Source organism: Pleurotus ostreatus (genome assembly GCF_014466165.1).
Source record: "Pleurotus ostreatus strain PC9 chromosome Unknown scaffold_3, whole genome shotgun sequence".
NCBI lineage: Eukaryota > Fungi > Basidiomycota > Agaricomycetes > Agaricales > Pleurotaceae > Pleurotus > Pleurotus ostreatus.
Window position 1 is genome coordinate 129,683 of NW_023503158.1, and position 20,587 is coordinate 150,269.

At 50.4% G+C, this 20,587-nt stretch overlaps 7 protein-coding genes across 7 annotated transcripts; 4 read left to right on the plus strand and 3 right to left on the minus strand.

The window, feature by feature from the left end:
* Positions 1-414: 414 nt before the first annotated feature.
* PC9H_004470 (uncharacterized protein) lies at positions 415-1,019 on the plus strand (the record flags this gene model as incomplete). Its single annotated transcript, XM_036774054.1, has 3 exons — positions 415-693; positions 749-852; positions 923-1,019. 3 exons carry the CDS (start codon positions 415-417, stop codon positions 1,017-1,019), a joined length of 480 nt encoding a protein of 159 aa, XP_036632556.1.
* A 1,425-nt stretch (positions 1,020-2,444) lies between these two features.
* On the plus strand, positions 2,445-3,364 carry PC9H_004471 (uncharacterized protein; the record flags this gene model as incomplete). Its single annotated transcript, XM_036774055.1, has 5 exons — positions 2,445-2,611; positions 2,665-2,778; positions 2,843-2,958; positions 3,018-3,182; positions 3,267-3,364. 5 exons carry the CDS (start codon positions 2,445-2,447, stop codon positions 3,362-3,364), a joined length of 660 nt encoding a protein of 219 aa, XP_036632557.1.
* A 2,043-nt stretch (positions 3,365-5,407) lies between these two features.
* On the plus strand, positions 5,408-6,614 carry PC9H_004472 (uncharacterized protein; the record flags this gene model as incomplete). Its single annotated transcript, XM_036774056.1, has 9 exons — positions 5,408-5,564; positions 5,617-5,665; positions 5,719-5,799; positions 5,856-5,949; positions 6,019-6,098; positions 6,151-6,179; positions 6,244-6,339; positions 6,398-6,531; positions 6,591-6,614. 9 exons carry the CDS (start codon positions 5,408-5,410, stop codon positions 6,612-6,614), a joined length of 744 nt encoding a protein of 247 aa, XP_036632558.1.
* A 1,914-nt stretch (positions 6,615-8,528) lies between these two features.
* Positions 8,529-9,698, minus strand: PC9H_004473 (uncharacterized protein; the record flags this gene model as incomplete). The annotated part of the gene is made up of 2 exons (XM_036774057.1): positions 8,529-9,490; positions 9,548-9,698. The coding sequence occupies 2 exons, from the start codon at positions 9,696-9,698 to the stop codon at positions 8,529-8,531; spliced, it is 1,113 nt and encodes a 370-aa protein (XP_036632559.1).
* Positions 9,699-15,141: 5,443 nt separating this feature from the next.
* On the minus strand, positions 15,142-15,488 carry PC9H_004474 (uncharacterized protein; the record flags this gene model as incomplete). Its single annotated transcript, XM_036774058.1, has 2 exons — positions 15,142-15,207; positions 15,255-15,488. The coding sequence occupies 2 exons, from the start codon at positions 15,486-15,488 to the stop codon at positions 15,142-15,144; spliced, it is 300 nt and encodes a 99-aa protein (XP_036632560.1).
* Positions 15,489-16,259: 771 nt separating this feature from the next.
* Positions 16,260-16,739, plus strand: PC9H_004475 (uncharacterized protein; the record flags this gene model as incomplete). Its single annotated transcript, XM_036774059.1, has 1 exon — positions 16,260-16,739. One exon carries the CDS (start codon positions 16,260-16,262, stop codon positions 16,737-16,739), a length of 480 nt encoding a protein of 159 aa, XP_036632561.1.
* A 281-nt stretch (positions 16,740-17,020) lies between these two features.
* PC9H_004476 (uncharacterized protein) lies at positions 17,021-19,734 on the minus strand (the record flags this gene model as incomplete). Its single annotated transcript, XM_036774060.1, has 15 exons — positions 17,021-17,123; positions 17,179-17,288; positions 17,367-17,468; positions 17,562-17,813; positions 17,886-18,004; positions 18,063-18,136; positions 18,228-18,553; positions 18,607-18,621; positions 18,682-18,691; positions 18,745-18,789; positions 18,842-19,341; positions 19,395-19,409; positions 19,469-19,478; positions 19,532-19,576; positions 19,643-19,734. The coding sequence occupies 15 exons, from the start codon at positions 19,732-19,734 to the stop codon at positions 17,021-17,023; spliced, it is 1,818 nt and encodes a 605-aa protein (XP_036632562.1).
* Between the last annotated feature and the right edge of the window lie 853 nt (positions 19,735-20,587).

Consider the following 20,587-nt stretch of genomic DNA (forward strand, 5'->3'; position numbering starts at 1 on the left):
ATGTCGCTGCATCCTGGGCGTCCAACTCCCAATTAACCTGCTCCCGAAACCGCTCATCTTGGATTGATTCTTTCCATGAAGAATCCCAGTCATCTCTTCGAGGATTTAGAATAGTGAGAGGCTGATTGGGCAAGCGTGTTGAGAGAAGAGAAGAGATTTGTGATTGCCAATCTGGAGCGATATTGGGTTCCGTGCTGCCAGCAAGAAAGACAGACTTTCCAACAATCTCAAATCGCGATGGGGGTCGAGCGATAAGATGATTTGAGCGTGATGGCGTAGGAACGATAGTGCCGATAGTAGTCGACATCGTCGTCGTCGTCGTCGTCGTTCGGAAGTAAACGGGCGCCAGAACGTGTATACTAAATCTCCCATAGCCTATCGAAGCCGCTCTTGACAACTCACAGTGCGACCACCATGTCCAATCTAATCCCTTGGCTTCAAGATAGATTTTCAAAGATCTACGACATCTCATTGCTTCAGAATGAAGGTGGTCCAACCGGGTTAGAAGACTTTAGTGCTGGTTTTGATGCAGTCTTTGCTTCGAACATACGGATTACCATCAATGGCGAGGAGGTCTCTAGGGACGGTCTGAAGGAGAGGATTATATCATCGGCCTCCGCTGCTACGCACATCCAGGTAGAATGGAAGGACTTGATTGAAGTGCCAAACCAGGGCATAGATGACTCTGATTTGGTCAGGATCGATATCGCTCTCCTAAGTTAGATTACTGAAGTCAGGACGTGTACAGGTGACTGGCATGGTAGCTGGGCAATTCATAATAACAAGGTCACTGAAATTCCGCATCCGTGCTGCTCCTGCACAAAATCAAACAATTACTATCTTCCAAGCACGGTGAGCACTAATAGAGTGGCGGCCCGATGGCTCTTCTGGATGACGTGGCTGATACTAAGCCATCCTCCAGCATTGAAAACGACGCAAACATTAGCTCTGGCGATCTACGTCGTATCACGCAGCTGCACTACACCATGTTGAGCAAGCCTGTTCCCATCCATGTATAATGTCCTACGCCGGGCGTAATTAGGAGACGGGGTGGAGTTTGTGAAATCGTAAACCTGACCGAATCACAACATATTGCGAGGCCCACTGGGCTACGTCACACATCGACCATACTGCAGTAAGTAACGCAACGGATTTTCACAAAGCAAGCAAGAATATCGTATTTTTTTCCACCGTTGGGAGTACAAAGCTGCGAAGTCGGGGACTGTTTTCTTTATTCCCTCACTGCTACTAACCTGCATACTCTAGAATTACGTGGAGCAGACTTCCTGTAGGACATATGAATGATCGCCACTTACCTCCAAAAATACTCTCAAACCCGGTGAGCTATAATAATGTCACGTAGGGGCATTGTGATCCGTTTGCCTGAAACTCGGCGCATAACCTCGCTTCGTTTATTAAATGAGTTGGCGACATGACAGGAAGCGTTGTTGCTATTAGCCTAGCGATGGGACTTCAAAAATTGTAACGCCACACCTCGACGGGGCTCATAGTTCTACGGTCAGTAGTTAGCGACTCGTGCCCCCGAACGCGATAAGTCGGCTTGAAGACGGCGGTACTGCGGAAAGGCAACGGGCTTGCGAGTTGGGTTTTGACACGATACAAAGATGAGATCATGCGAACATATCTCCATCAAAACAAACATATCATAGCCCGTAGCCGGTTAAACACCGAGGGGTCGTAGGCCAGTTTCCCCAGACACCCTGAGCGAGACTCGGCAAGCTTTAATTTGGTTCGTTGCAAGAATTTGTCGGCCTTAAGCGAAAAGTGAACTGGTTTCCGAGTACGTCAGAGGTAAAGACAGTTGCGTATAGGCGTAACTCCTATACGCAACTAACTCTCCGCGATGGCTGCTTGATGCTTTCGCAAGACCTATTCCGCATATCCCCTAGGTCAGGTTGGCGTCATCACAGACTTGAACAGATACAAGAGGCCGAGCGATGTTGATCCTCGGTCGATATGCGATTGGATCACATGCCCTAAGGTGAATGAGAGAGGGAGGGTCAGCGGTATCGACGTACATGAACTTCAGGAACATGGATGCGGCCCGGAGGAGGTTCTTCTGCTACCATTTTGGCGTTAACGACCTGATACCCATGAGCTCTGGTACACTGTAGCCAGGACTTCAGAATGACTGTGATCGCCAGCGTCCTCGAATCCGAGGGGCGAAAGAGAGTGCGTGTATGTCTGATAAATATCGACCATCAGAGGACGAAGCGTACACCTCGACGATCGCAAAAATACACGAAGGTCACATCTAGAACTGCTATTGAGATCAGCTCAGAACTTCAAACTTCTGATAAGATAAGATAATTCGAGTTCTGTATAGTTCTGACTAATCCTTTCCCAAGCCCCTGGCGTGCATGCTTGCTGAATACGGGTCTGGAAGCGCCACCACTTACCACCACCAAACCAAAAATTCCAGCATGAGCGGAAGCAAGCTCTCAGTGTCAAGTGTGCGGGGCTCCATCAAGGAACTCCTTGCCGAAGCCAACGGCGAGAAAAAGCGCAAATTCGTGGAGACCATCGAACTCCAAATCGGCCTCAAGAACTACGACCCCCAGAGAGATAAGCGTTTCTCGGGCACCGTCAAGTGAGTGACATATGACTACAAATTGGCGGTGGCTGATATGATATCGTGTATAGGCTCCCTAATGTCCCCCGCCCGCGCATGTCGATGTGCATTCTTGCTGATGCCAACGATATCGATCGTGCTAAGCAGATTGAACTTGAGTATATGTCCGTCGATGACTTGAAGAAGTGCGTACCCTGACTACTGACAATTATTCATCTTTCTCATCATATTGTACTCTTCTTTATCAAGGCTAAACAAGAACAAGAAGCTGGTCAAGAAGCTCGCCAAGAAGTACGATGCTTTCCTTGCGTCTGAAGCTCTCATCAAGCAAATCCCTCGTTTGCTTGGTCCCGGCCTGTCCAAAGGTGTGTGCTTGTCTTGCTCCTGTTCGGTGCGCTTGCTCATGCTGCATTACCCCCTCTAGCTGGCAAGTTCCCAACACCCGTCTCGCACGGTGAAGACCTTGCTACCAAGCTCAACGAAGTTCGTTCGACCATCAAGTTCCAGCTCAAGAAGGTCCTGTGCTTGGGTGTCGCTGTTGGCCATGTCGACATGACGGATGACCAGGTCTTGACTAACGTCATGATGAGTATGTTCTTTCCCTGTTTCTCACCTGCCTTCCTATTCCCTATGCCCCGTGATGCGTCTCTAATCCTTATTCCAATTTATCCAGGTATCAACTTCCTCGTCTCCCTACTCAAGAAGAACTGGCAAAACGTAAAGTCTCTCCATATCAAGACTACCATGGGGAAGCCTGTGCGACTTTTCTAAGCATCCTTATTCGATCATCAACATTCTACCATGGTGGAGGTAGTTACGTTCGCACGAATATATGTATAATCACAAATCGACAGCCGTAATGCACAACATGAAGCCCCGCACGCTTGTACCAACGGCCACTACAGTGGGGTCGATTGGGAGCTGATGCGGCTTAGATTTCCACCCTGTGCGCTCAGTAAGATTACACGACGGTTGACCAGTACGTGCGAAGAGCGCCGACAAAAGGCCATCCAACTATCAGCTACACGCTCGAAGTCAACCCTGCTTATGCCCGTCGACTCACCCTGGCGCCAAGTATACACAGCAACATTAAACTCCTGGATGCGCCAGTTTCTGATACAGACTGGGTGCTGATTGTCGGTGCTCCGTTCCTGTCCCACTGTACGTTTGAGGGCTTGCCTAATATACCATGTAGGATACGCTCGTAACACGCGCTCTGGTAGAACGGCAGGTTAACAGCATCTACTGAGCTTTCGGTTGGCAAACCCTTGTGCTTCTTCGCCCCCTGCATAGTTCCTTTCGGTGGTAAACACCTGGACTCTCTTCTCGCACCAGTTCGTTGATACCAGGGCCATGTGGCGGTGAGCCGGTGATCACTCTGCATAGACTGACGTTATGTACTCATCGTCAGTTTTTCAGCAAGTTCCAAATTCAGGATTTCTAATGAACGGATGATCGATCAGCGCTCAGCGCCATGAGCGTCAGCGCCGAAAACCCTTGGCTTTGAATCTTTATGCGGAAGGGAATTGTAAAATCCACCGGCATAGAAATAGCAATCTGATGAATGTAGGCCTTCTTACCCTGGGTATAAGGTATGCTGACTGTATACAAGATGAATGGACGCTCGAAGCTGATATAGCCTTTCGATATCCAGAACTTTTCGACAATAATAGCACACGGGCCACCCATCCGGCCGTTGTCGCACTTTCTTTTGAGGCACGGGAGAGGATGAAGTGGGGATGAATGGTTCTTGGTACGACATGTTGACAGCAAGCGGCTGAACGCAAAAATAGTCGGGCCTATTGCCTCTTTGTCCGGCTGGCATCTTGGTGACCGGTGACCTTCGTCCGGCACAAACGGAGATGTCGACTCAAAAGAAAGCACCGGCCCACAAGCCACTAGGCCTTACGCCCCATTGCGTAGCAAACTCAAACCTTGCACTACAACCTCGCCCGAATTCTGTCTCCCGGGCAACACGAACTCTGGGAACACTGAACGCTGGACTAATGAATAGAGATTTGTATTGGTGGCGCGTTCCGTAATTGGAAAATCCTGGCTACTACGTCCAAGTATAACTTTGAAGGCGTTTCCTTCGGGTGCGGGTTGACCATAAGTTATACTTGCGGAGTAACAGGCCATTATTTCCAATGTTTTGAGCTGTTATTTGCCCATGTTTATCTCTATCTTCGCTCCATCCCTCAGACGACCGCGATACACTCTTCAATCATTTGAATAACCGAAGTCCCACATGTAGCTGATCCACGACAAACGATATCGTGTACACCATTCATTATCAATTAGCAATCTGGCCTCCTCGCAGTTCTGGGCTTCTGACACGGGCTCATGTCCCCTTGAGCTGTCAGGCTTCGGGCTAGAAACGGTATAGGCTTTCATCCATGGGCCTCATGTAGACTTGGCTGTATGCCATGTTCGCGTCATTTCACCTGCATCGATGGGGGGGTATCCCTCTACGGGGTCAAATCACCGAAGGTCTGGTGGTATTCTTGCTTTATCCACGCTGATGGTATGCTGATGATATCGACTTTCTCCACTCGTAGACGACGCACATGTCTTTCAACACTGATAGTTGTGACATCTCATAGAGCTTGCTGGACAGTTGCGCATTCTATCTTGAGAATGAAGAGCTATCACGTCAAAGGTGCGCCTCAAAGGGCGAACAAGGAACCTGGACGCCTTGAGGCACGAAATCGAGATTGCCACCCTAGTCCAGTCGTCCGAGGTGCTGCACGAGGGGGGTATAAAGGACCTTCTGAAGGTTGAAGCTCAAAGCTGGGTCGCGCGAACCTCTTCACCATGCAACTACTATTTGCTACCGTTCTTGCCCTCGTATGCATATCGACTGTTGTCGCCAGGCAGGAAACAAATGCCGAACGGTTGGCCCGAGGACTGACGCCGTTGCCACCGAGATTCCGCTCGATATTGCCAGGTTTTCTGCCTACTCGGTCGTATGGTTAGTGGGCTTATTGAACGCTCTCAATCAACTTATTGGTGTATGCTTTCAGGCGCCAAGCGGAGTGCTGTATCGCCACAACCGCCTTCTCCCCCGAATACGTAGGTTAATCAATGTGTTCAAGGGCAAGTAATCACTGGACTCGTGTACCCAGGTACTCTGGTATGATACAAGTGCGCAACAGTGAGGGCAGAAGTGTTGGATACCTCAAGAATTGGGCAAGCGTATCGCCAATGTTAGTCATTCATGCACCCGTCCCTCATTCTTTTTCTCTTACGCCGTGACATCCAGCAATGGCGTGAACTTTGGGAGCGAAGAAGAAGACCTTCATGTTTCCTTCACCCTTCCGCCTGGGACGAATGGTCCTTTCGATATTTTAGTGACGGTACGTTCTCCTGAAATGAATTGTGATAGGAGTGTGCCCTAGACCTCGTGCTGACCATGCACCAATTAGAACCCCAACTTCGAGAAGCCTCACTATGCCGGTGTCTCGACCGGATCAACTCCTGGAAGCCTCGCCGCTCAGAGATCGAAGTGCGGGTAATCTTTTCCCATAGCGCGTAAATTTTAACCCTCCGCCATGTAGCACCATAGCCTTCACCAATGTTCCACAGAGTAGGTCTTTTGCTGCGCCCGCAGGGCACCTATCTGGTTGGCCGTAGATTAAGCATTCCTTCAGCTCCACCCGGATCGCCGCCCATCCTCAGCAGTACAGTCTCGGCGTATGTAGAGTCTTCTATTTGGTTCTTTGACCGGGAAACGAAGGAAATCACAGGTGATTTAATCGTCGTTGAAGCATGCGTACTCTGGGCTTGCTTAACATTGTGTTACAGCTCAATTCATCAACCCCGATGGGAGCAAGCCTCCAACCATCTTCGCGTACAACATTCGAAACAACCAGATATTCTTCGTTGGAGATCTCGGTGCCTGGAACGCCGAACATGCAAATACACCGTCTTCCGCTGTGGTACGTCTCTTACCTTGCATACCCGAATGCGCCGATCGCTCAACACAAATGGGGAGTAGACTTTCCACCTTGAGGGGTTGTGATTTGCATTGTCCCAAACAAGCAGCGATGTCCGCCCCAGCGCCATTAATTCGGACAATCCTTTCGTTCTTTACTACTATGGACAAAGCAGCGAATGGACTACTTGCTCGACTTACCCCCCGTTTCTGCCCTTCAGCAATCGTGGATTTCTATCCCCTTTGTGCACCAATTACGATAGGTTACCATCCTTACTCCGGACATCTGCGTTCGGTCGATCTCTTTCGCATCTTCTACGGACCAAATCATCTTTTCAGGGCATAGGTGTGATAGTAGACTAATTCGCATCGTACATCTCACTGTCTGGGTCTTGCCAGCTACATGGCGAATGAAACCTCAACAGCCAGGCAATTTCCGCAGCGCTGTATTGCCATTGTTATTACCAAAGAGTATCGAATAGTTGCGTGCCATCTAGGGAACCACGCGGTGCACGTGGAGTGTAATCCGTTTCACTAATCACCAACTCTTTCCAACTCAGCTATTCATTGAGATGCACCACTTGCTCTCGGGCATCTCATGAGAAAATCATCTCGGCGCATCACTGAGATCCTTCAAGAAGACACTTGGATTATGCTAGTCATACTTAACGGATCGTCGAGGGTCCCATACGTGGTTAGACGATTCGATTTCCGCCATGTACGGAAACAGAGGGTATGAATGGTGCAGTAATGCTACAAAGTCCGTTGGCCCAGCAACGATGGAGTATCTAGACTGATTGTCTCAAGATCACGAATCACTAACGAGGAGATCCGGGGAGCGAACTGGGCACGAAGACTGGGGTTGGGGCAGTCTCGGGCATAGGGAGAGGGGGTGATGGGCATGGCTTGGGGGTAGTGGGTGGCGTTACGCCAGGCGTCGGTAATGGTGTCGGTAACCCGTAGGATATGGTTGACATGTTGTTGAAGATGTTTATCTAGCAGCTGACGGTCAGCGACAATGGTCCCCCCCACAAAGTTGATACAACGCCGTGGACTTACAGGCGGCGCTTCTGCGATGATGAAAGGATGGTGCGTTTTTGCGTTGCTCCTCCGTCTTTATACGGATTATCATTCATGTTGGGCGACTGAGACAAGTCTTGTTATTAGCCACCATGCTTTGAGACCAAAGCGTCGTTGGTCAATGAGTTCCTGACAATTAGACGGGCCAAAGCGCAATAGTCGACTCGGCACATAGTTATCCGCTGAGATCGAATTGGGAAGTGATGCGTTGATGCCAGTGGTAAGAGAGTGCTTGCAAAGAAACTCTTGTCAATACCACGTTGCATTCGTAAGTGCGGCGAATGTAATCTGACTCCTGAGGTCACCCCCGTTGCTTTATTAGCATGGCCGCCCATATAGTGCTTTTAGCTATATACTGATGGAATATACCGTACTCGCTTGTGCGCGACATCGCTTAAACGGGAATGATCGACGAGGACTTCCTAGTAGCTACGATAAGCGGAAGGATCAGTGCTCCAGCGCTGAAATGTATCCCGCGCATACCAAGAGACTCCCAAACTTCCAGCTCGCCATAGAGAATAAATGAATCGGTGTAAAACTCACTTAAGGCGAGTAAATGATGTCGGTCGTTGAAGAAAGTATGTTACGTGCCATTCAATTCTTCCGACTTGTTGGTTTGATTATACAGAAGCGATCCCATTCGGATATATATATCACCATCAACGAAGTGATTGTTCGGTGGTGGTCGGCAAGAAGAGAAACGTACTTCGAACACAAGATGGTTGATATTATTAGGAAATCTCATGGATAAAAAATACATAGTGTTGCACGTAGTATGACTCTATATGGTTGGGATATGAGAATGATCAATCGTTTATGTATACATCTAAATGTCCAACAACTGTACAATAGTACAAAAGGAGATTTTGTACCTAGCATAACATATCCCAAGAAAAGAAGGAAGCAGATAAGTCAATCCGATCATTTCGAGGGGTGCTTGGACCGAGGCTTGATCTTGTTTCTCTTCAGGGACAGTGGCCTATCTTTGCCCCTTAGCCGCGAGTAAACCCCGCAGGCGTTACAGAGCTGTGCTCCCGTCTTACTTCTCCTCCAAACGGATGTCTGCCGAGTATGGCAATGGCTGCATTCAGGCCCTGACATGTCTCCAGATGGATCAACAGGACCCTCTTCGTCATCATCTGCGTCGATGAGTTCTTGCGGCCGTAGTTTGTTCCTCTGCTGAAGGTATAGCCCACAAGCGTTGCAGAGCGGTTTGAGAGTGGTCGGCTCTCGTCGCCATAGAGGAGTTGACGTCGCCCTACAATGTGAGCATTGTTTGGCTGAAGAGGGTTTTGGGGAGGAACGGTGGGACGATGAGGGCTCTGACGAGTCGTAAAGGCGGTTGAAATACTCGTGATCTGATCTGGGGGAGTCTGAAGGTGACGGAGAGGTATCGGGGGATGTTTCGTAGTATGGGGAGGGCGGCATGAGGGATGGTAGTCCGGCATGAGGAATAAATTGATTCATGGACGCCATGAGCTCGGCGCTCATATCGTTCCAGTTGTCCATAGCATCGAAAGGTACGTCTTGGACGGAGGTAAATTCTGGTAGGAAATACTGGGCGTCATGAGCACCTGGTTTATTCGTAATCGACGGGGCGCCTGAGGAGTAGTATGCGTTGTGAACGCGCTCGCTTTGGGTCGCTGCCATAGCTGCAGCATCCATGCTAGGAGGCATAAACGAGTTGTAGTGAGAAGGTCCCATCGCCGACGTAGAATTGACGGGATACTGCGGTGACATTGTTGATCCTCCGCACCGGCACGTAGTTCTTTGAGGAACGTTTTGCAGAAGGTGCATCATGTCGTATTCAGACATATTATTCGAGAGCGACGAAGCATCTTGGTATCGCTGGTTTCGACCTGATCCAGGGTAAGATGCGGTACCTAGACATGCAAAGGTGAGGTTAAGTGAGAATGAGCGATTGTCAGGACGGTGCTTACCATAGGCCAATTCCATATCATGCAATGTGCTGCTCGACGCGCCAGGAGTGACTGGCAAGAGGCCAAAATCGCCTCCTGAGGCTCGCACTCTCTGAGAAGGTTGCTGAGAGGAAATACCAAGCATGGCGTCGTAGAATGGTTGATTTTGCATCAGGAAGTGCAATGGTCAACACAGGTGAGTACGTTGGTAGGTAGTATGAAGCCATGGTCAAAGTCAATTGGCTTTTATGCTTCCAGTGTGGAGAAAGCCAACCGCAACAGAGAACTCAATTAGATCCCCGACTGAAGCGAATTGATGTGGAAACGTTCTCAGTCAACTATCGAGATCTTTGCGGATAAGTTACTGAACCAGTCAATGGATGGAGATGGACGCTGGATCGGTTCGTTCGGAAGCAAACACCGCAGCTGACCTAAGCGAGCATAACCGATGACCGACAATGACGGGATCAAAATCAGAAATGTGCGTCCTTGGGGAGTTCTTGGGTGCTACTATTATGGAGGACAATGCGCGCTGGTGTGTCGACGTCGGGTTTCAGCAAATTACCGAGCGACGGAGGAGTGCTATGCTGTGCCAATTTACTTACAATTAGATAGGGAAGTCATGGATAATCTTCTTCCTTACGACCGTATACACGCTGAATAACTCCGGATATGGTTTGAAACAAAGGAGGGCCGATGCCCGTATTTGCATTCGCTAGTAGTACATAGGTCTAGGGAGGGAGAGTAGTATACATGTGGAAATGACGCAGTAGCGTCGATCTAGATCGCATTCGCACCCTGGTAGTAACTTCAGCACCTAGCAGGGTGCTCGCAGCTGCTCAGGGCATCTCTTGCCGCAGGCGCCGGCACATGCTATGAGTGCGCCGTCTAGTGAATTCGCGCTGGGATTTTGCTGTGATTCTTGGAAACGCATGCGTGGGGCACCCAATATATAACGGGTTGATCGCGCGCTACGCAGCCATCGACAAACGACTAAAGGCTTGTCTCAGCGTTGCTAACAGTACTGCCTTGACGGAATTGACACAAGGCAACTACGGACTCGGAGGTACGACGCAACCTGTTGTCGCATCACTGGGGCGATCATATCGTAGTACCATTTGGTGTTAGTGGTGTACAGTAATGTCTACAGGTAGATTCGGCGTTGAATATGACGATACGGTGTTTTTACTGGGACTGCGCACCGACGATACGAGGCGTGGCTTTACAGTTCGGAGTAGGGAAAAGTTGCCACCTCCACGGGAATGTATACGAGGCCTAGAGGTCAACGATGGAGAAGCTGGTTATCTGTTATCGGTGTCCGCTCCATCGCGAACTCGGGCTGAAAGGATTTGTGACTGGTATGCGGACCAAGGTCGCCGCTACCTCCGCAATTCGAACGTACGTCTGACATGTAAACGCTCACCTGAAGTAGACATTACGTGCTCGTTGGGTCTTGAAGCTTTGAAGGGCTGCTCTCGTAGATTTTCCGTCTGGCTGTGGACCTCTACGGATAGATCGGTATGTGCACGATAAGTTGTAGAAGTCAACGTTACGTTGGAGTCTTACAGTCGGCGTTATTGAAGGGGTGTTTGATCGTGTGGATTCTGCAGGCTGTAGTCCCCTGTTAGTCCCCCGGCGCCAACTGACTGGCCAACGTTTAGACAGGGTTAGACCTCCACTGTTGTAAGTACGGCCCAACCGCACGAGAATCCGTGGCGTTTACGGCCAAGTCTCCTTCACACTTCCGTAGCGCAGCATTTGGTCTCGACTTGCCTGTGATGTACTCTTCCTTCGTCCGTGTCGGTAGGCGTCCCCCGAATCCAGGCGACCGCTCGAGTACCTATTGGTCTGTTACTTTTTTTGCTCCCTTGGGTCGTCTTTGATGGAGAGTCTTTGATGGGGACGGTGCCGACCACTCGGATTGACGCTCCTGGAAAACTTCCACTTCGCCTTCCCGCATAATGGCCTGCTGAAGGACCAGTCGGCACAGAAGCATCACTTCGCCTCTGGGAGCCGGTTCGCAGTGATCAGAGGTGAGGGGCTTGACTCGATTCGGCTCTTTCGACCTAATTTCATTCGCCTCGCTTGAGAGGGCTCTGCCGAAATGTTTTGCCCCAAGCGTGGTCCACGAACATTGCTTCTTTCCCCAGTACCTTTATTTAATATAGGGCTCGTCTTGAGGATGAGAAGCTACGTCTGATAGAAGTTCATTGGTTTTGTTTTGTGTCGAAAGCTAAATGTAATCTGATAATATGAATCTAATCTATGCCAACCCACAGAGCCAAGAATCCTAGGTTGAAATTACATCGCGGAGATCAAAGCCGTGAAGACCCAAGAAGTATTCGTACCTCATATTCTACTCCATTCCTTCCTCTGCATGGCGCATTGTTGATCTCTCGCATGCGAATGCAAAACATAAGTTCCCTAAAAAGGGCTCGGGAGGACTGATTCGACGGAAACACGCCCTTATAATGATAATGACGTCGTGTAGGGTTCCCTTCACGACATCCTGAGGCCTGTGAGTATACAAAGATCCCCATGGACCATTAGAAGTGATGTGCTGTCCATGTACGTCATGCAGTGTACATCATGCCCGTGTCGCGCCGCGGGCGGAATGAGCGCCTTGGAATACAGAACTTGACAGAATCATCCTTCGTATAACAGACTTCTGACGTTGACTTGACGCTCCGAGATATCCTGGCTGAAACTGTCTACTTTCGATAACGGCTGAGTGTGCTACGTTTAAACAGATAGGTCATCCCGCCTTCTGTCCACAGGCCTGTCATCCTAAATGGCTTTTACAGGAGATAGATCATCAAGAAGTACTCCGTATGTCATAAAAGTCGCGGACCCACTGAATACAAGTCTATGTTATTTGTCTTCGGAGCCATCAAGTTTGACGCGGTTGCCGAGCTTACGGCCATGCCGCCCAATGCGTCGAATAACGTTAGTGACTGCCGAGAGGGTATTACTGATGGCGAAGCGCCTACGATGCCTCGTGCATAACTGGAGCAATTCAATACCCACGCGTTGCTGATTGTGCACCATACGCAACCTTGGTACAAGACTAGGATAGGACATACGGGGTTCTGCATCAAATATCAAAGCTGGCAAGCTGGAAGAAAGGACTAGCCAAAAGGTATAATGAGCACCTCATTAGTGCCACGTCCTTAGAAATCATTCGAGGATTCGGCCTCGGTCGGGAGCTGCGGTCAGTAAGCCTTGTCGAGAATCGTTAGTTTCACCGGCGAATAATATCAAAAATAGTTGGAATTTCGTTGACGAGCTGGAAATATCTTCCGTTGAGTTGGGCTGGAATTATCAGGGAGTCTTGTTGAATGACCGGACGCTATAGATATCTGATGACGAGGGACGTAAGTAGTCAGCAACAGCTCGTTGCTGATAAGGCAAAGAAGCAATATCTTATCGTAGCATGCAATGGAGAGTTGAACATTCCGACAGAGACAGAGATATGGGAGTGTCCCTCGGCCATCCAATCATACTTGATTTCGCTTGCCGGCGAATCCACTTCGAATGCACGACCGAGCGCCCACGGTAGCTATCCAAACTTCTGGGATTCTATGTTCTTGCATGCAGTATCATTTCCACCATCGACGCCACAGATATATGACAAATACCGTTGGTTTGGCAGATCTATGACGCCGCAGCATGCCCAAGTTCAACCTAGAAGACTTGATGCGCGCAGCGACCAGACGCTTGCAGACCGTTGGATCTGTTGGATTTCATAATGCGGGTTCTAAGAATGACGGGCACTCGAATCAGTAATCTTAGCGAGTAGGAGTATTCACAGCAGTTCATCAACGATACCAGTTTCTCGTTCCTATCCAGCAAGCTTATCGATCCGTTCGTCCAGGAGCCCCGCCATAATAGAGTATGCATACGAATGTTCAAAGCCGCAAGAACGAAGGAAAATCCTGAGCAGGGCCCTGACCAGCGCCCAAGCGATCTTCAAGATCGGGAGTCCATTGGACATCAACCCGGCTCTGAAGGTCAATAAGTTCGTTCCGTCAAGGCCTAATGGGTGCGAGGCTTCCAAGTAGAAAGGCCGGCTCCGGGCTCGAAGGAGCAAAGATATCGGCCGGTGGAGTGTAAGGGGAACATCGAATTGCAAAGCACGGCATGGTGCAAGTTTCGACCGCCAAGCATGCGTTCGTTCTCGAATCTCGAGCCTGGGGCATCTTCTTGCCTGCTCTTGGGAAAGGAGCATGGGAGCCATCACGATATAAAGAGGTCGCGATAGGAATCCATCGTCGCCCCAGTTCCTTGCCACATTACCGCACCGGTTGAGCTTCCTAATTTTGTCTGATCGGCCGATCAGATGGTCAGGCCGACTTCGAGTGGGCGACGCGAGCGGGGAGGGACCAGAAACAGGCCGATGTCTCACAGAACTCGCCATACAGGATGCCTGATTCCGTAGAAGCGTAGATGGAGACAAAGAAGTGGTTCCTTCTGATTTACGAAACCGAACGGGAGAACAAGGCGCGAAGTTGAGGATATAGCACAGAGGCAGCAGGGCCAGTTTCGAATATCCGTCCTATGCGCTGCGGCTGTCCAAGTAGGCCGATAGGGTGGAAGCTTGTGCAGTCCGGTGTCAACGAAAAAGTTGCAGATGAAGACCAGGAGGGAAATCGGGAATGACCGATGGAATTAGCTAATCACGTATGTACAGGGCCAGGCCTCGAAGTTTGCAGCGAAAATGAAGTAAAGCTTAAAGGTGCCAAGCAACCGCTCTGCCTTGAAACACCGAAATTTGGAAGATTCGCCGTCGAGTCCGATATCTGCTCGCCCAGCGTCCAGCGGGTTTCGTGCTTCTCTCTCGGAATACAGGGCCCCGGCATCCAACCTGCAGTTTGTCGTACATACCAAACCAATATTGTGAGCCGGCAGCGATCCATGCTACTCCACTTTTCGTAAAGACCCCGACTCGAAGAGCGTAGCTAGCGCTGCAAACCCCCGCAGTATGTCGACCACCGTGATCAATATCTCCGCTACTACTATACTACTAGTGGGTTACTCGATATTTCCACGTGGAACCATCCAGTCTGTGGCACTCCTGGGCGCAGGCTCCTAGAACCAGCCACTCGTACGATTTTTTCAAGCACGTGACGCGCGCTAAGGCGCGATGTAAACAAGTACATCGTCAAGCGAGCTTGAAACTCTCGACAGAGCGGCTGGCAAAATATGTCGCCGAGACCTCCGAATCTCTTCCCATGCCCTTTGCCGAGAACCTGAGTCACTTGTGACAGCTATGCCTCGGCAGACTACGGCAGACAGTTTATGTCCTTGTTGGGATAAATCACGCGTTGTTAGCATATGCCTCCTAGCCTCTCCTAGCTCTATTAGGGTACTTCTGCTGGCGAGCTATTGTTATCTTTATAATATGGTCGAGAAACAGTAGTAGTGTATTATTGATGTCTTTGACAACTTCCCAGATAAACACTGCGCTAAATGCACTAACAAACCTTCGTGCAACGCCAGGACAACTATTATTGTCACTTCTGAACAGTGCCGCGCACCACAGGCACCAGGTCCTCGATGACATGCAGGAGCATTTCCCAGCAATCCTTGCAGCAATGCGACGACATCCGAGGCTGTCAACGTTGTACGCTCGACATGCGAGCGAGTTGGTGATAGACCAATGCAAGAGTGAAGTTGTCGAGCTGTCATCAAAGTCAAATGAGAAAATAGTAAGTAATAAATCCCTCACCTTCCATAATGAAGCTGAATTGTTCTCGCTATTGACTGACACAGCTCGGATATGAGCTAATGCCAGCTCGTTCACATTCTGCTGGCCTAGCAAGTTCAACGGAGTAACGACGATCATAATCTTCTTCAATCCATCCGCCTGCGCCATGATCAGAGGAATCCAGAAGGACAGAGTCTTTCCAGACCCTGTTGGTGCGCAGGCAACGACGTCTTTCCGGTCACAGTAGATGGCCATTGCTACTTGGATTTGAAACAAGCATGCCCGCTTGTTAAAGTACCTCGACGTGAGCTCGCGTACGGCTTCGATACTCCAGACGCGTCGCGAGTCGGACATGTACCATATAATTTAATTAATTTCGGTCTCAGTAAAATTACTACTTCAGGTTTTATTGATTGTGGGAAGTTTAATTAAATAAGCAAATAAACATCAACTGATGTCACTCCAGACGAGAGGCATGGGAAGAGATTCGGAGGTCTCGGCGACATATTTTGCCAGCCGCTCTGTCGAGAGTTTCAAGCTCGCTTGACGATGTACTTGTTTACATCGCGCCTTAGCGCGCGTCACGTGCTTGAAAAAATCGTACGAGTGGCTGGTTCTAGGAGCCTGTCCTGGGCGCTGCCCGCATGAGTGGTGCTGGTCTCAGATTGTTGGATGCCATGATGTTCGCACCCCGGCCTCGAGGCGGAAGGATTACTCATGTCCACCCACGCTATTGGCAATACGCACGACGAGATGCACGGCCATATCTATAAAATATCCAGACTGGAGTTATATCCAAGGAAGTAAGTAATGGATTTCCGATTCGTCATAGTCTTGAACTCGAGCGTCGAGCGTATTGTCCCGAGTAAGACCGACTGACAGTAGCAAGTAGCATAAGATGTTCGTCCTAAGGCTCGTTGAGGTGCAGCCTCTATCCATCTACGGATACAGCGAACAACGTGATGTTCTGTGGGGTGCTTAGCGCTGTGTGACAGCCTTTCCCACAAACACAGCTTCCAAACTAACATGAGAACACCTCGTATCCCAGCGTTCTACCGCCTATTCTTCATATACATCGAGCCGCTCTCTGCCGTAGCGGGTGCCCTCTACGCCGCGCTCGTCCCCGAGCACTACCTCGCGGACCTTTCTCTGACGCCAGCGCAGCGTCGATCAGCTGAAGTGCGGGAGCCACTCGGGGTGGCCCAGATGATGTCGCTCTGGCAGCTAGCCAATCTTTACCTACTATTCGCCCTAAACGAACATCTCGTCCTCTCATCCACATCGTCGATCGCTACCTGGCGCCGTCTTCTCTTTTGCCTTCTCATCGCGGACTTTGGGCACCTTCTCACGATGTCACCGCTGGGATTACAGGCGTTCTGGCATGTCTGGGAGTGGAATGCGATGCTGTGGGGGAGCATTGGGTTTGTTTACGTTGGTGCTAGTATGAGGATGTCGTTCTTGCTTGGCGTAGGGCTAGGAGGCCGCTTAGGGGAAAAGCGAAAATAAGGCACTCGTCTTTCTTCCCCACAACTACAAAATAGTACGGCCCACGGGATTCGTTGCCAAACGATGTATAATCCAGCTTGCTACGGAGCCAGCAGTAACCACACACCTGAGCCTGTAAATATTATAGAAGTTTATGTATACTACGTATGCACCTCGCATTCGATGTATCAAAATATGTTGATCAATAAGAATATGGAGTCACGGTGCTCATGTCCGGTGGATGTTCTTGTTGACCAATCTCCAGTGAGGCCAATGAGGGGTCCAGATGAAAGAATCTACAGTCAATCTCCCGCATCTTTGTCCGCACCAAATTTCCCTCCTTTCGAGATCTCGGCATCCTTGGGTTCGTCCTTATCGACCGCCTCACCAATATACGAAGGAAATCTGCAGATTCCAAAGCTCACAGACCGGCAAAGCGTCACAGCAGAACTGAACTGACCTAGGTACGCCGTCTCTCGTGAGCTCGAAGAAGCGGTACGTGATGATTGCTCCAATCTTAGGCGGATCCCGACGCTGCTTATCGCTCAAGCCGGTCCCTACACTAAACGTCTGGAGATGGTGGAAGATTTGGAGACGTCAATGTCAGCAAACTTGGCATTATCGATCAATCAATTCGGGAGCACCGACCTTTCCCGACGCCATCTTGCACTTAAGTGCGCCAGCCACGCCCTTGTTCCGCCCTTTACCGGGCTCGTAGCCGGTAACGATGGCCTCCGCATCATAGAACGTCTGCACGAAGCGAAAGGATCAATAGGAGCAATTAAGAAGGGTCGGGGGACATCTGAAAGGTTCTCGCGTAGTGCTCGAGAACGAGCTGCTGACCTTGATTTTCAGCAGGGTGTTTGACCGCCTACCCTCGTATGGACTCCGAGGCTTACGGAGCATCAGCCCTTCACCTCCTAAGCCCTCGATTTCTTTGAGTTTTTCTAAGACGTGTTCACGATCTTTGGCTTCGTCATGGGCAACCACTACCACATGCTTGGAGGCATGGGTACCGTTCTCGCCAAACGTGGCCTCGAGGTATGAAAGCCGTTCCTCGAACGGCAGGTCGGCCTTTGAAGGCACGTCGAATACCTGTATACGATAACAACACACGAGTGCGGCGATAATTGAGAAACCGTGGACGGCAGTGCTCGGAGCACTTACTTGAAAAGAGATACCCTTCCAATGAGGCGAATTGATGGTCTTCACAACCGATACGGTGGACTGAAATTCACCTCGCCCACCGAACAATTCCCCATCTAGGGTGACGTCCTTCGGCAGAGCTGGAAGATAGTGGTCAGACAGCAGCACGATTGCCGAGAGGTAGATCTTGACAACTACCATCCAAGAACCACGCAGGTGGCGTAAATGGATTGCCGAGCCGGCTAATCATCCTAGTGCCGTCATAAAAAGCGCTGATTTCGAGGCACGATCAGCGAGTAGCGAATGAGGATGATCAGCGTTGTCGCTCCCGCGGAGAAAGAGGGAAAGGGAGACAAGACCTACCGAACCCCATCCAACTTCTCTGAAATCCACCAACCGGTGGGGTCTGGGCCAGTTTCAAGATCCCACTTGACGGCAAGGAGCAGCTCGGGGATGTTCTTTGCCCCACCACCATTGCCGTCCCCAGCCTCGTCATCGTCGTCTTCGGCATCGTCGTCAGCTTTGGCGCGCTGTTTACCTTTCGCCGCCTTGGCCTTGGACGCTGGCTTGCTCTTGCCAGTTGGGTCAGGCCCGTCGGGGTTCTTGTATTTGAGGCGAGCTATCTCATATTTATCGCCTAGGAGCTCCTTAAGGTGCTTGCACGTCCGCGCATTCACGGGCATGCCGCCCTACGAGAGAAAGTGAGAACACGGTGAGCGAGGCTCGGAGGATATAACATTACCTGATTTCGCCAAGCCTGGTGGTGTTAATACCATTGATCAACCATACTCGCCCTCCGTGAGAGGAACGCACTTACGGGGCATGAGCTTGAAGCAGATCTTAATTACGCGGCGATACTGAGTTGGAAAGATAGACGCACCAGTAGTAATGATCCCAGGTTCGTTTGATTTTGTACTTGGAGTTGCTAACCACCGATGAGAACTCCAACCCGCGCCGATGGTACCGAGGAAACCAACCTAGTCAAGGAGCTGACCTCCTTTTCCTCGCCGTCAGCCATGAGGATCTTGGGTTTAACGCCGTTGATTGACGCAAGTTCGTCTTCCGCCGCGTCGTCACCGTCACCTCCTTTAACTTCTTCTTGAATGGCATCCATCTTGACGTCGTCTTCTTCCTTTGAGGACGCTACTTTAGCAGCATCTTTAGTCGTAGCATTCGACGCCGTCGATTCAGGTTTACTGCGGGTGCGTTTCTTGACGGGCTGTTTATCCTCCTCGGCGTCCTCTTCTTCGACATCATCCTCGACAGCGCGCTTGCGTTTGGAAGCAGGCTTCTGCGCGGCCTTCGAGTTGCTCGCGGAGGACTTGGAGGTCGAAGCAGGCTTTTTAGCCTTGGAAGCAGGTTTGCCCTTAGGTGGGGGCGCGTCAGGATTCTTGAGTCTAATGCGGGCCTCTTCGTAGCTGTCCCCCAGCAATGACTTGAGGTGTTTACACGAACGAGCATTCACGGGAACGCGAGACTAGCGGAAAGCGATTAGATACGTCTTGTGGAGTTCAGAACGGGGCAACGAACCTGATTTCTCCACGCCTTCACGGTGCGAGGTGGAATGTGAGAGACGACTATGGCTGGACAGGGGGGACACATACCGGGCAAGTACTAGAATAACGCGTGTATCAGCCAAATACGGACGTGTTGATGCAAAAACGAACCAGTAGTAATGGTCGAACGTTCTCTTGCACTTGTACACCGATTTGCTATAGGACGAGTAGTAGTCCGTTAACGCTGTTCAGAGTCCATGTCGTGGTTGAGGTTGAGCGCACCTGGTCTGAGAGCCGACTTCCTTTTCTTCGCCGTCGTTGAGCCATATGTTCGGCTTGATTCCTTCGATTTCTGCTAATTCGTCTGTGGCCATGGTGGTTGTTGGTGGGCAAATCGGAGTCACGACGATCACTGCTCACGCGCACGCGTCGAGGGTTTTGTTCCTGAAAATCCAGGGGCAATGCGACGTTTCGGGACAGGAGTGACGTTGTGTGACTCCTCAATGGAATTGCAAGAGAAAGAGACCGAGCCAGCCCACTAGGTGTTGGAGCTCTGGAGCCTGAGCGCTGCTGATCCAACAAACCGTGAGCGATTTTCTTCCCCCCTCTTCCTCCTCTCTTATTAAGGCGTCCTCAGAGGAAGCTTCATTCTCCCTATCCCTCGTCATCATATCAGTTGCAGGCTCGTGGATCGACATCCTAGGCGCCATCTTCACACCCTCATCCTCATCCACAATCATCCACCTGACAAGCTTCATCCGCCGCAGCTTTGCAATCGAAGACGCTCGCACTCTAGAGCTCTACCCGAGGTAGTCTACTCTCTTCACCTCTCCATCGGACTTCTGGATTCATCCAAACTACTACTACCTTCCGCACCTTACGACCGGACATATCGCTCCTGCATTCTGATGTTACAATACGCTTCATGAAGGCACTCGACCCACCCCATCCAACAAATGCACTGAGGCCTCCGACGAGTAACCCTCGTTGGACGCTAATGGAAGGACCCGATGACGCCAGCACATGCTCTATCCCCTCCGCTGTCGTATATTGACCTTATGGTCCCGATTGAAGACTCGGTCCTGAGACTCGGATGGGAGCGCGGGGACCTCAGGGGCCGTTATTGAGTCTGCTGCAGATGGCGTAGGCAATTTACGCACGGTGCGCGAGGCGACGTCAAGGCAGTCAACCTCCCTTCGCCCAACCAACACCATCCTTCTATACTCG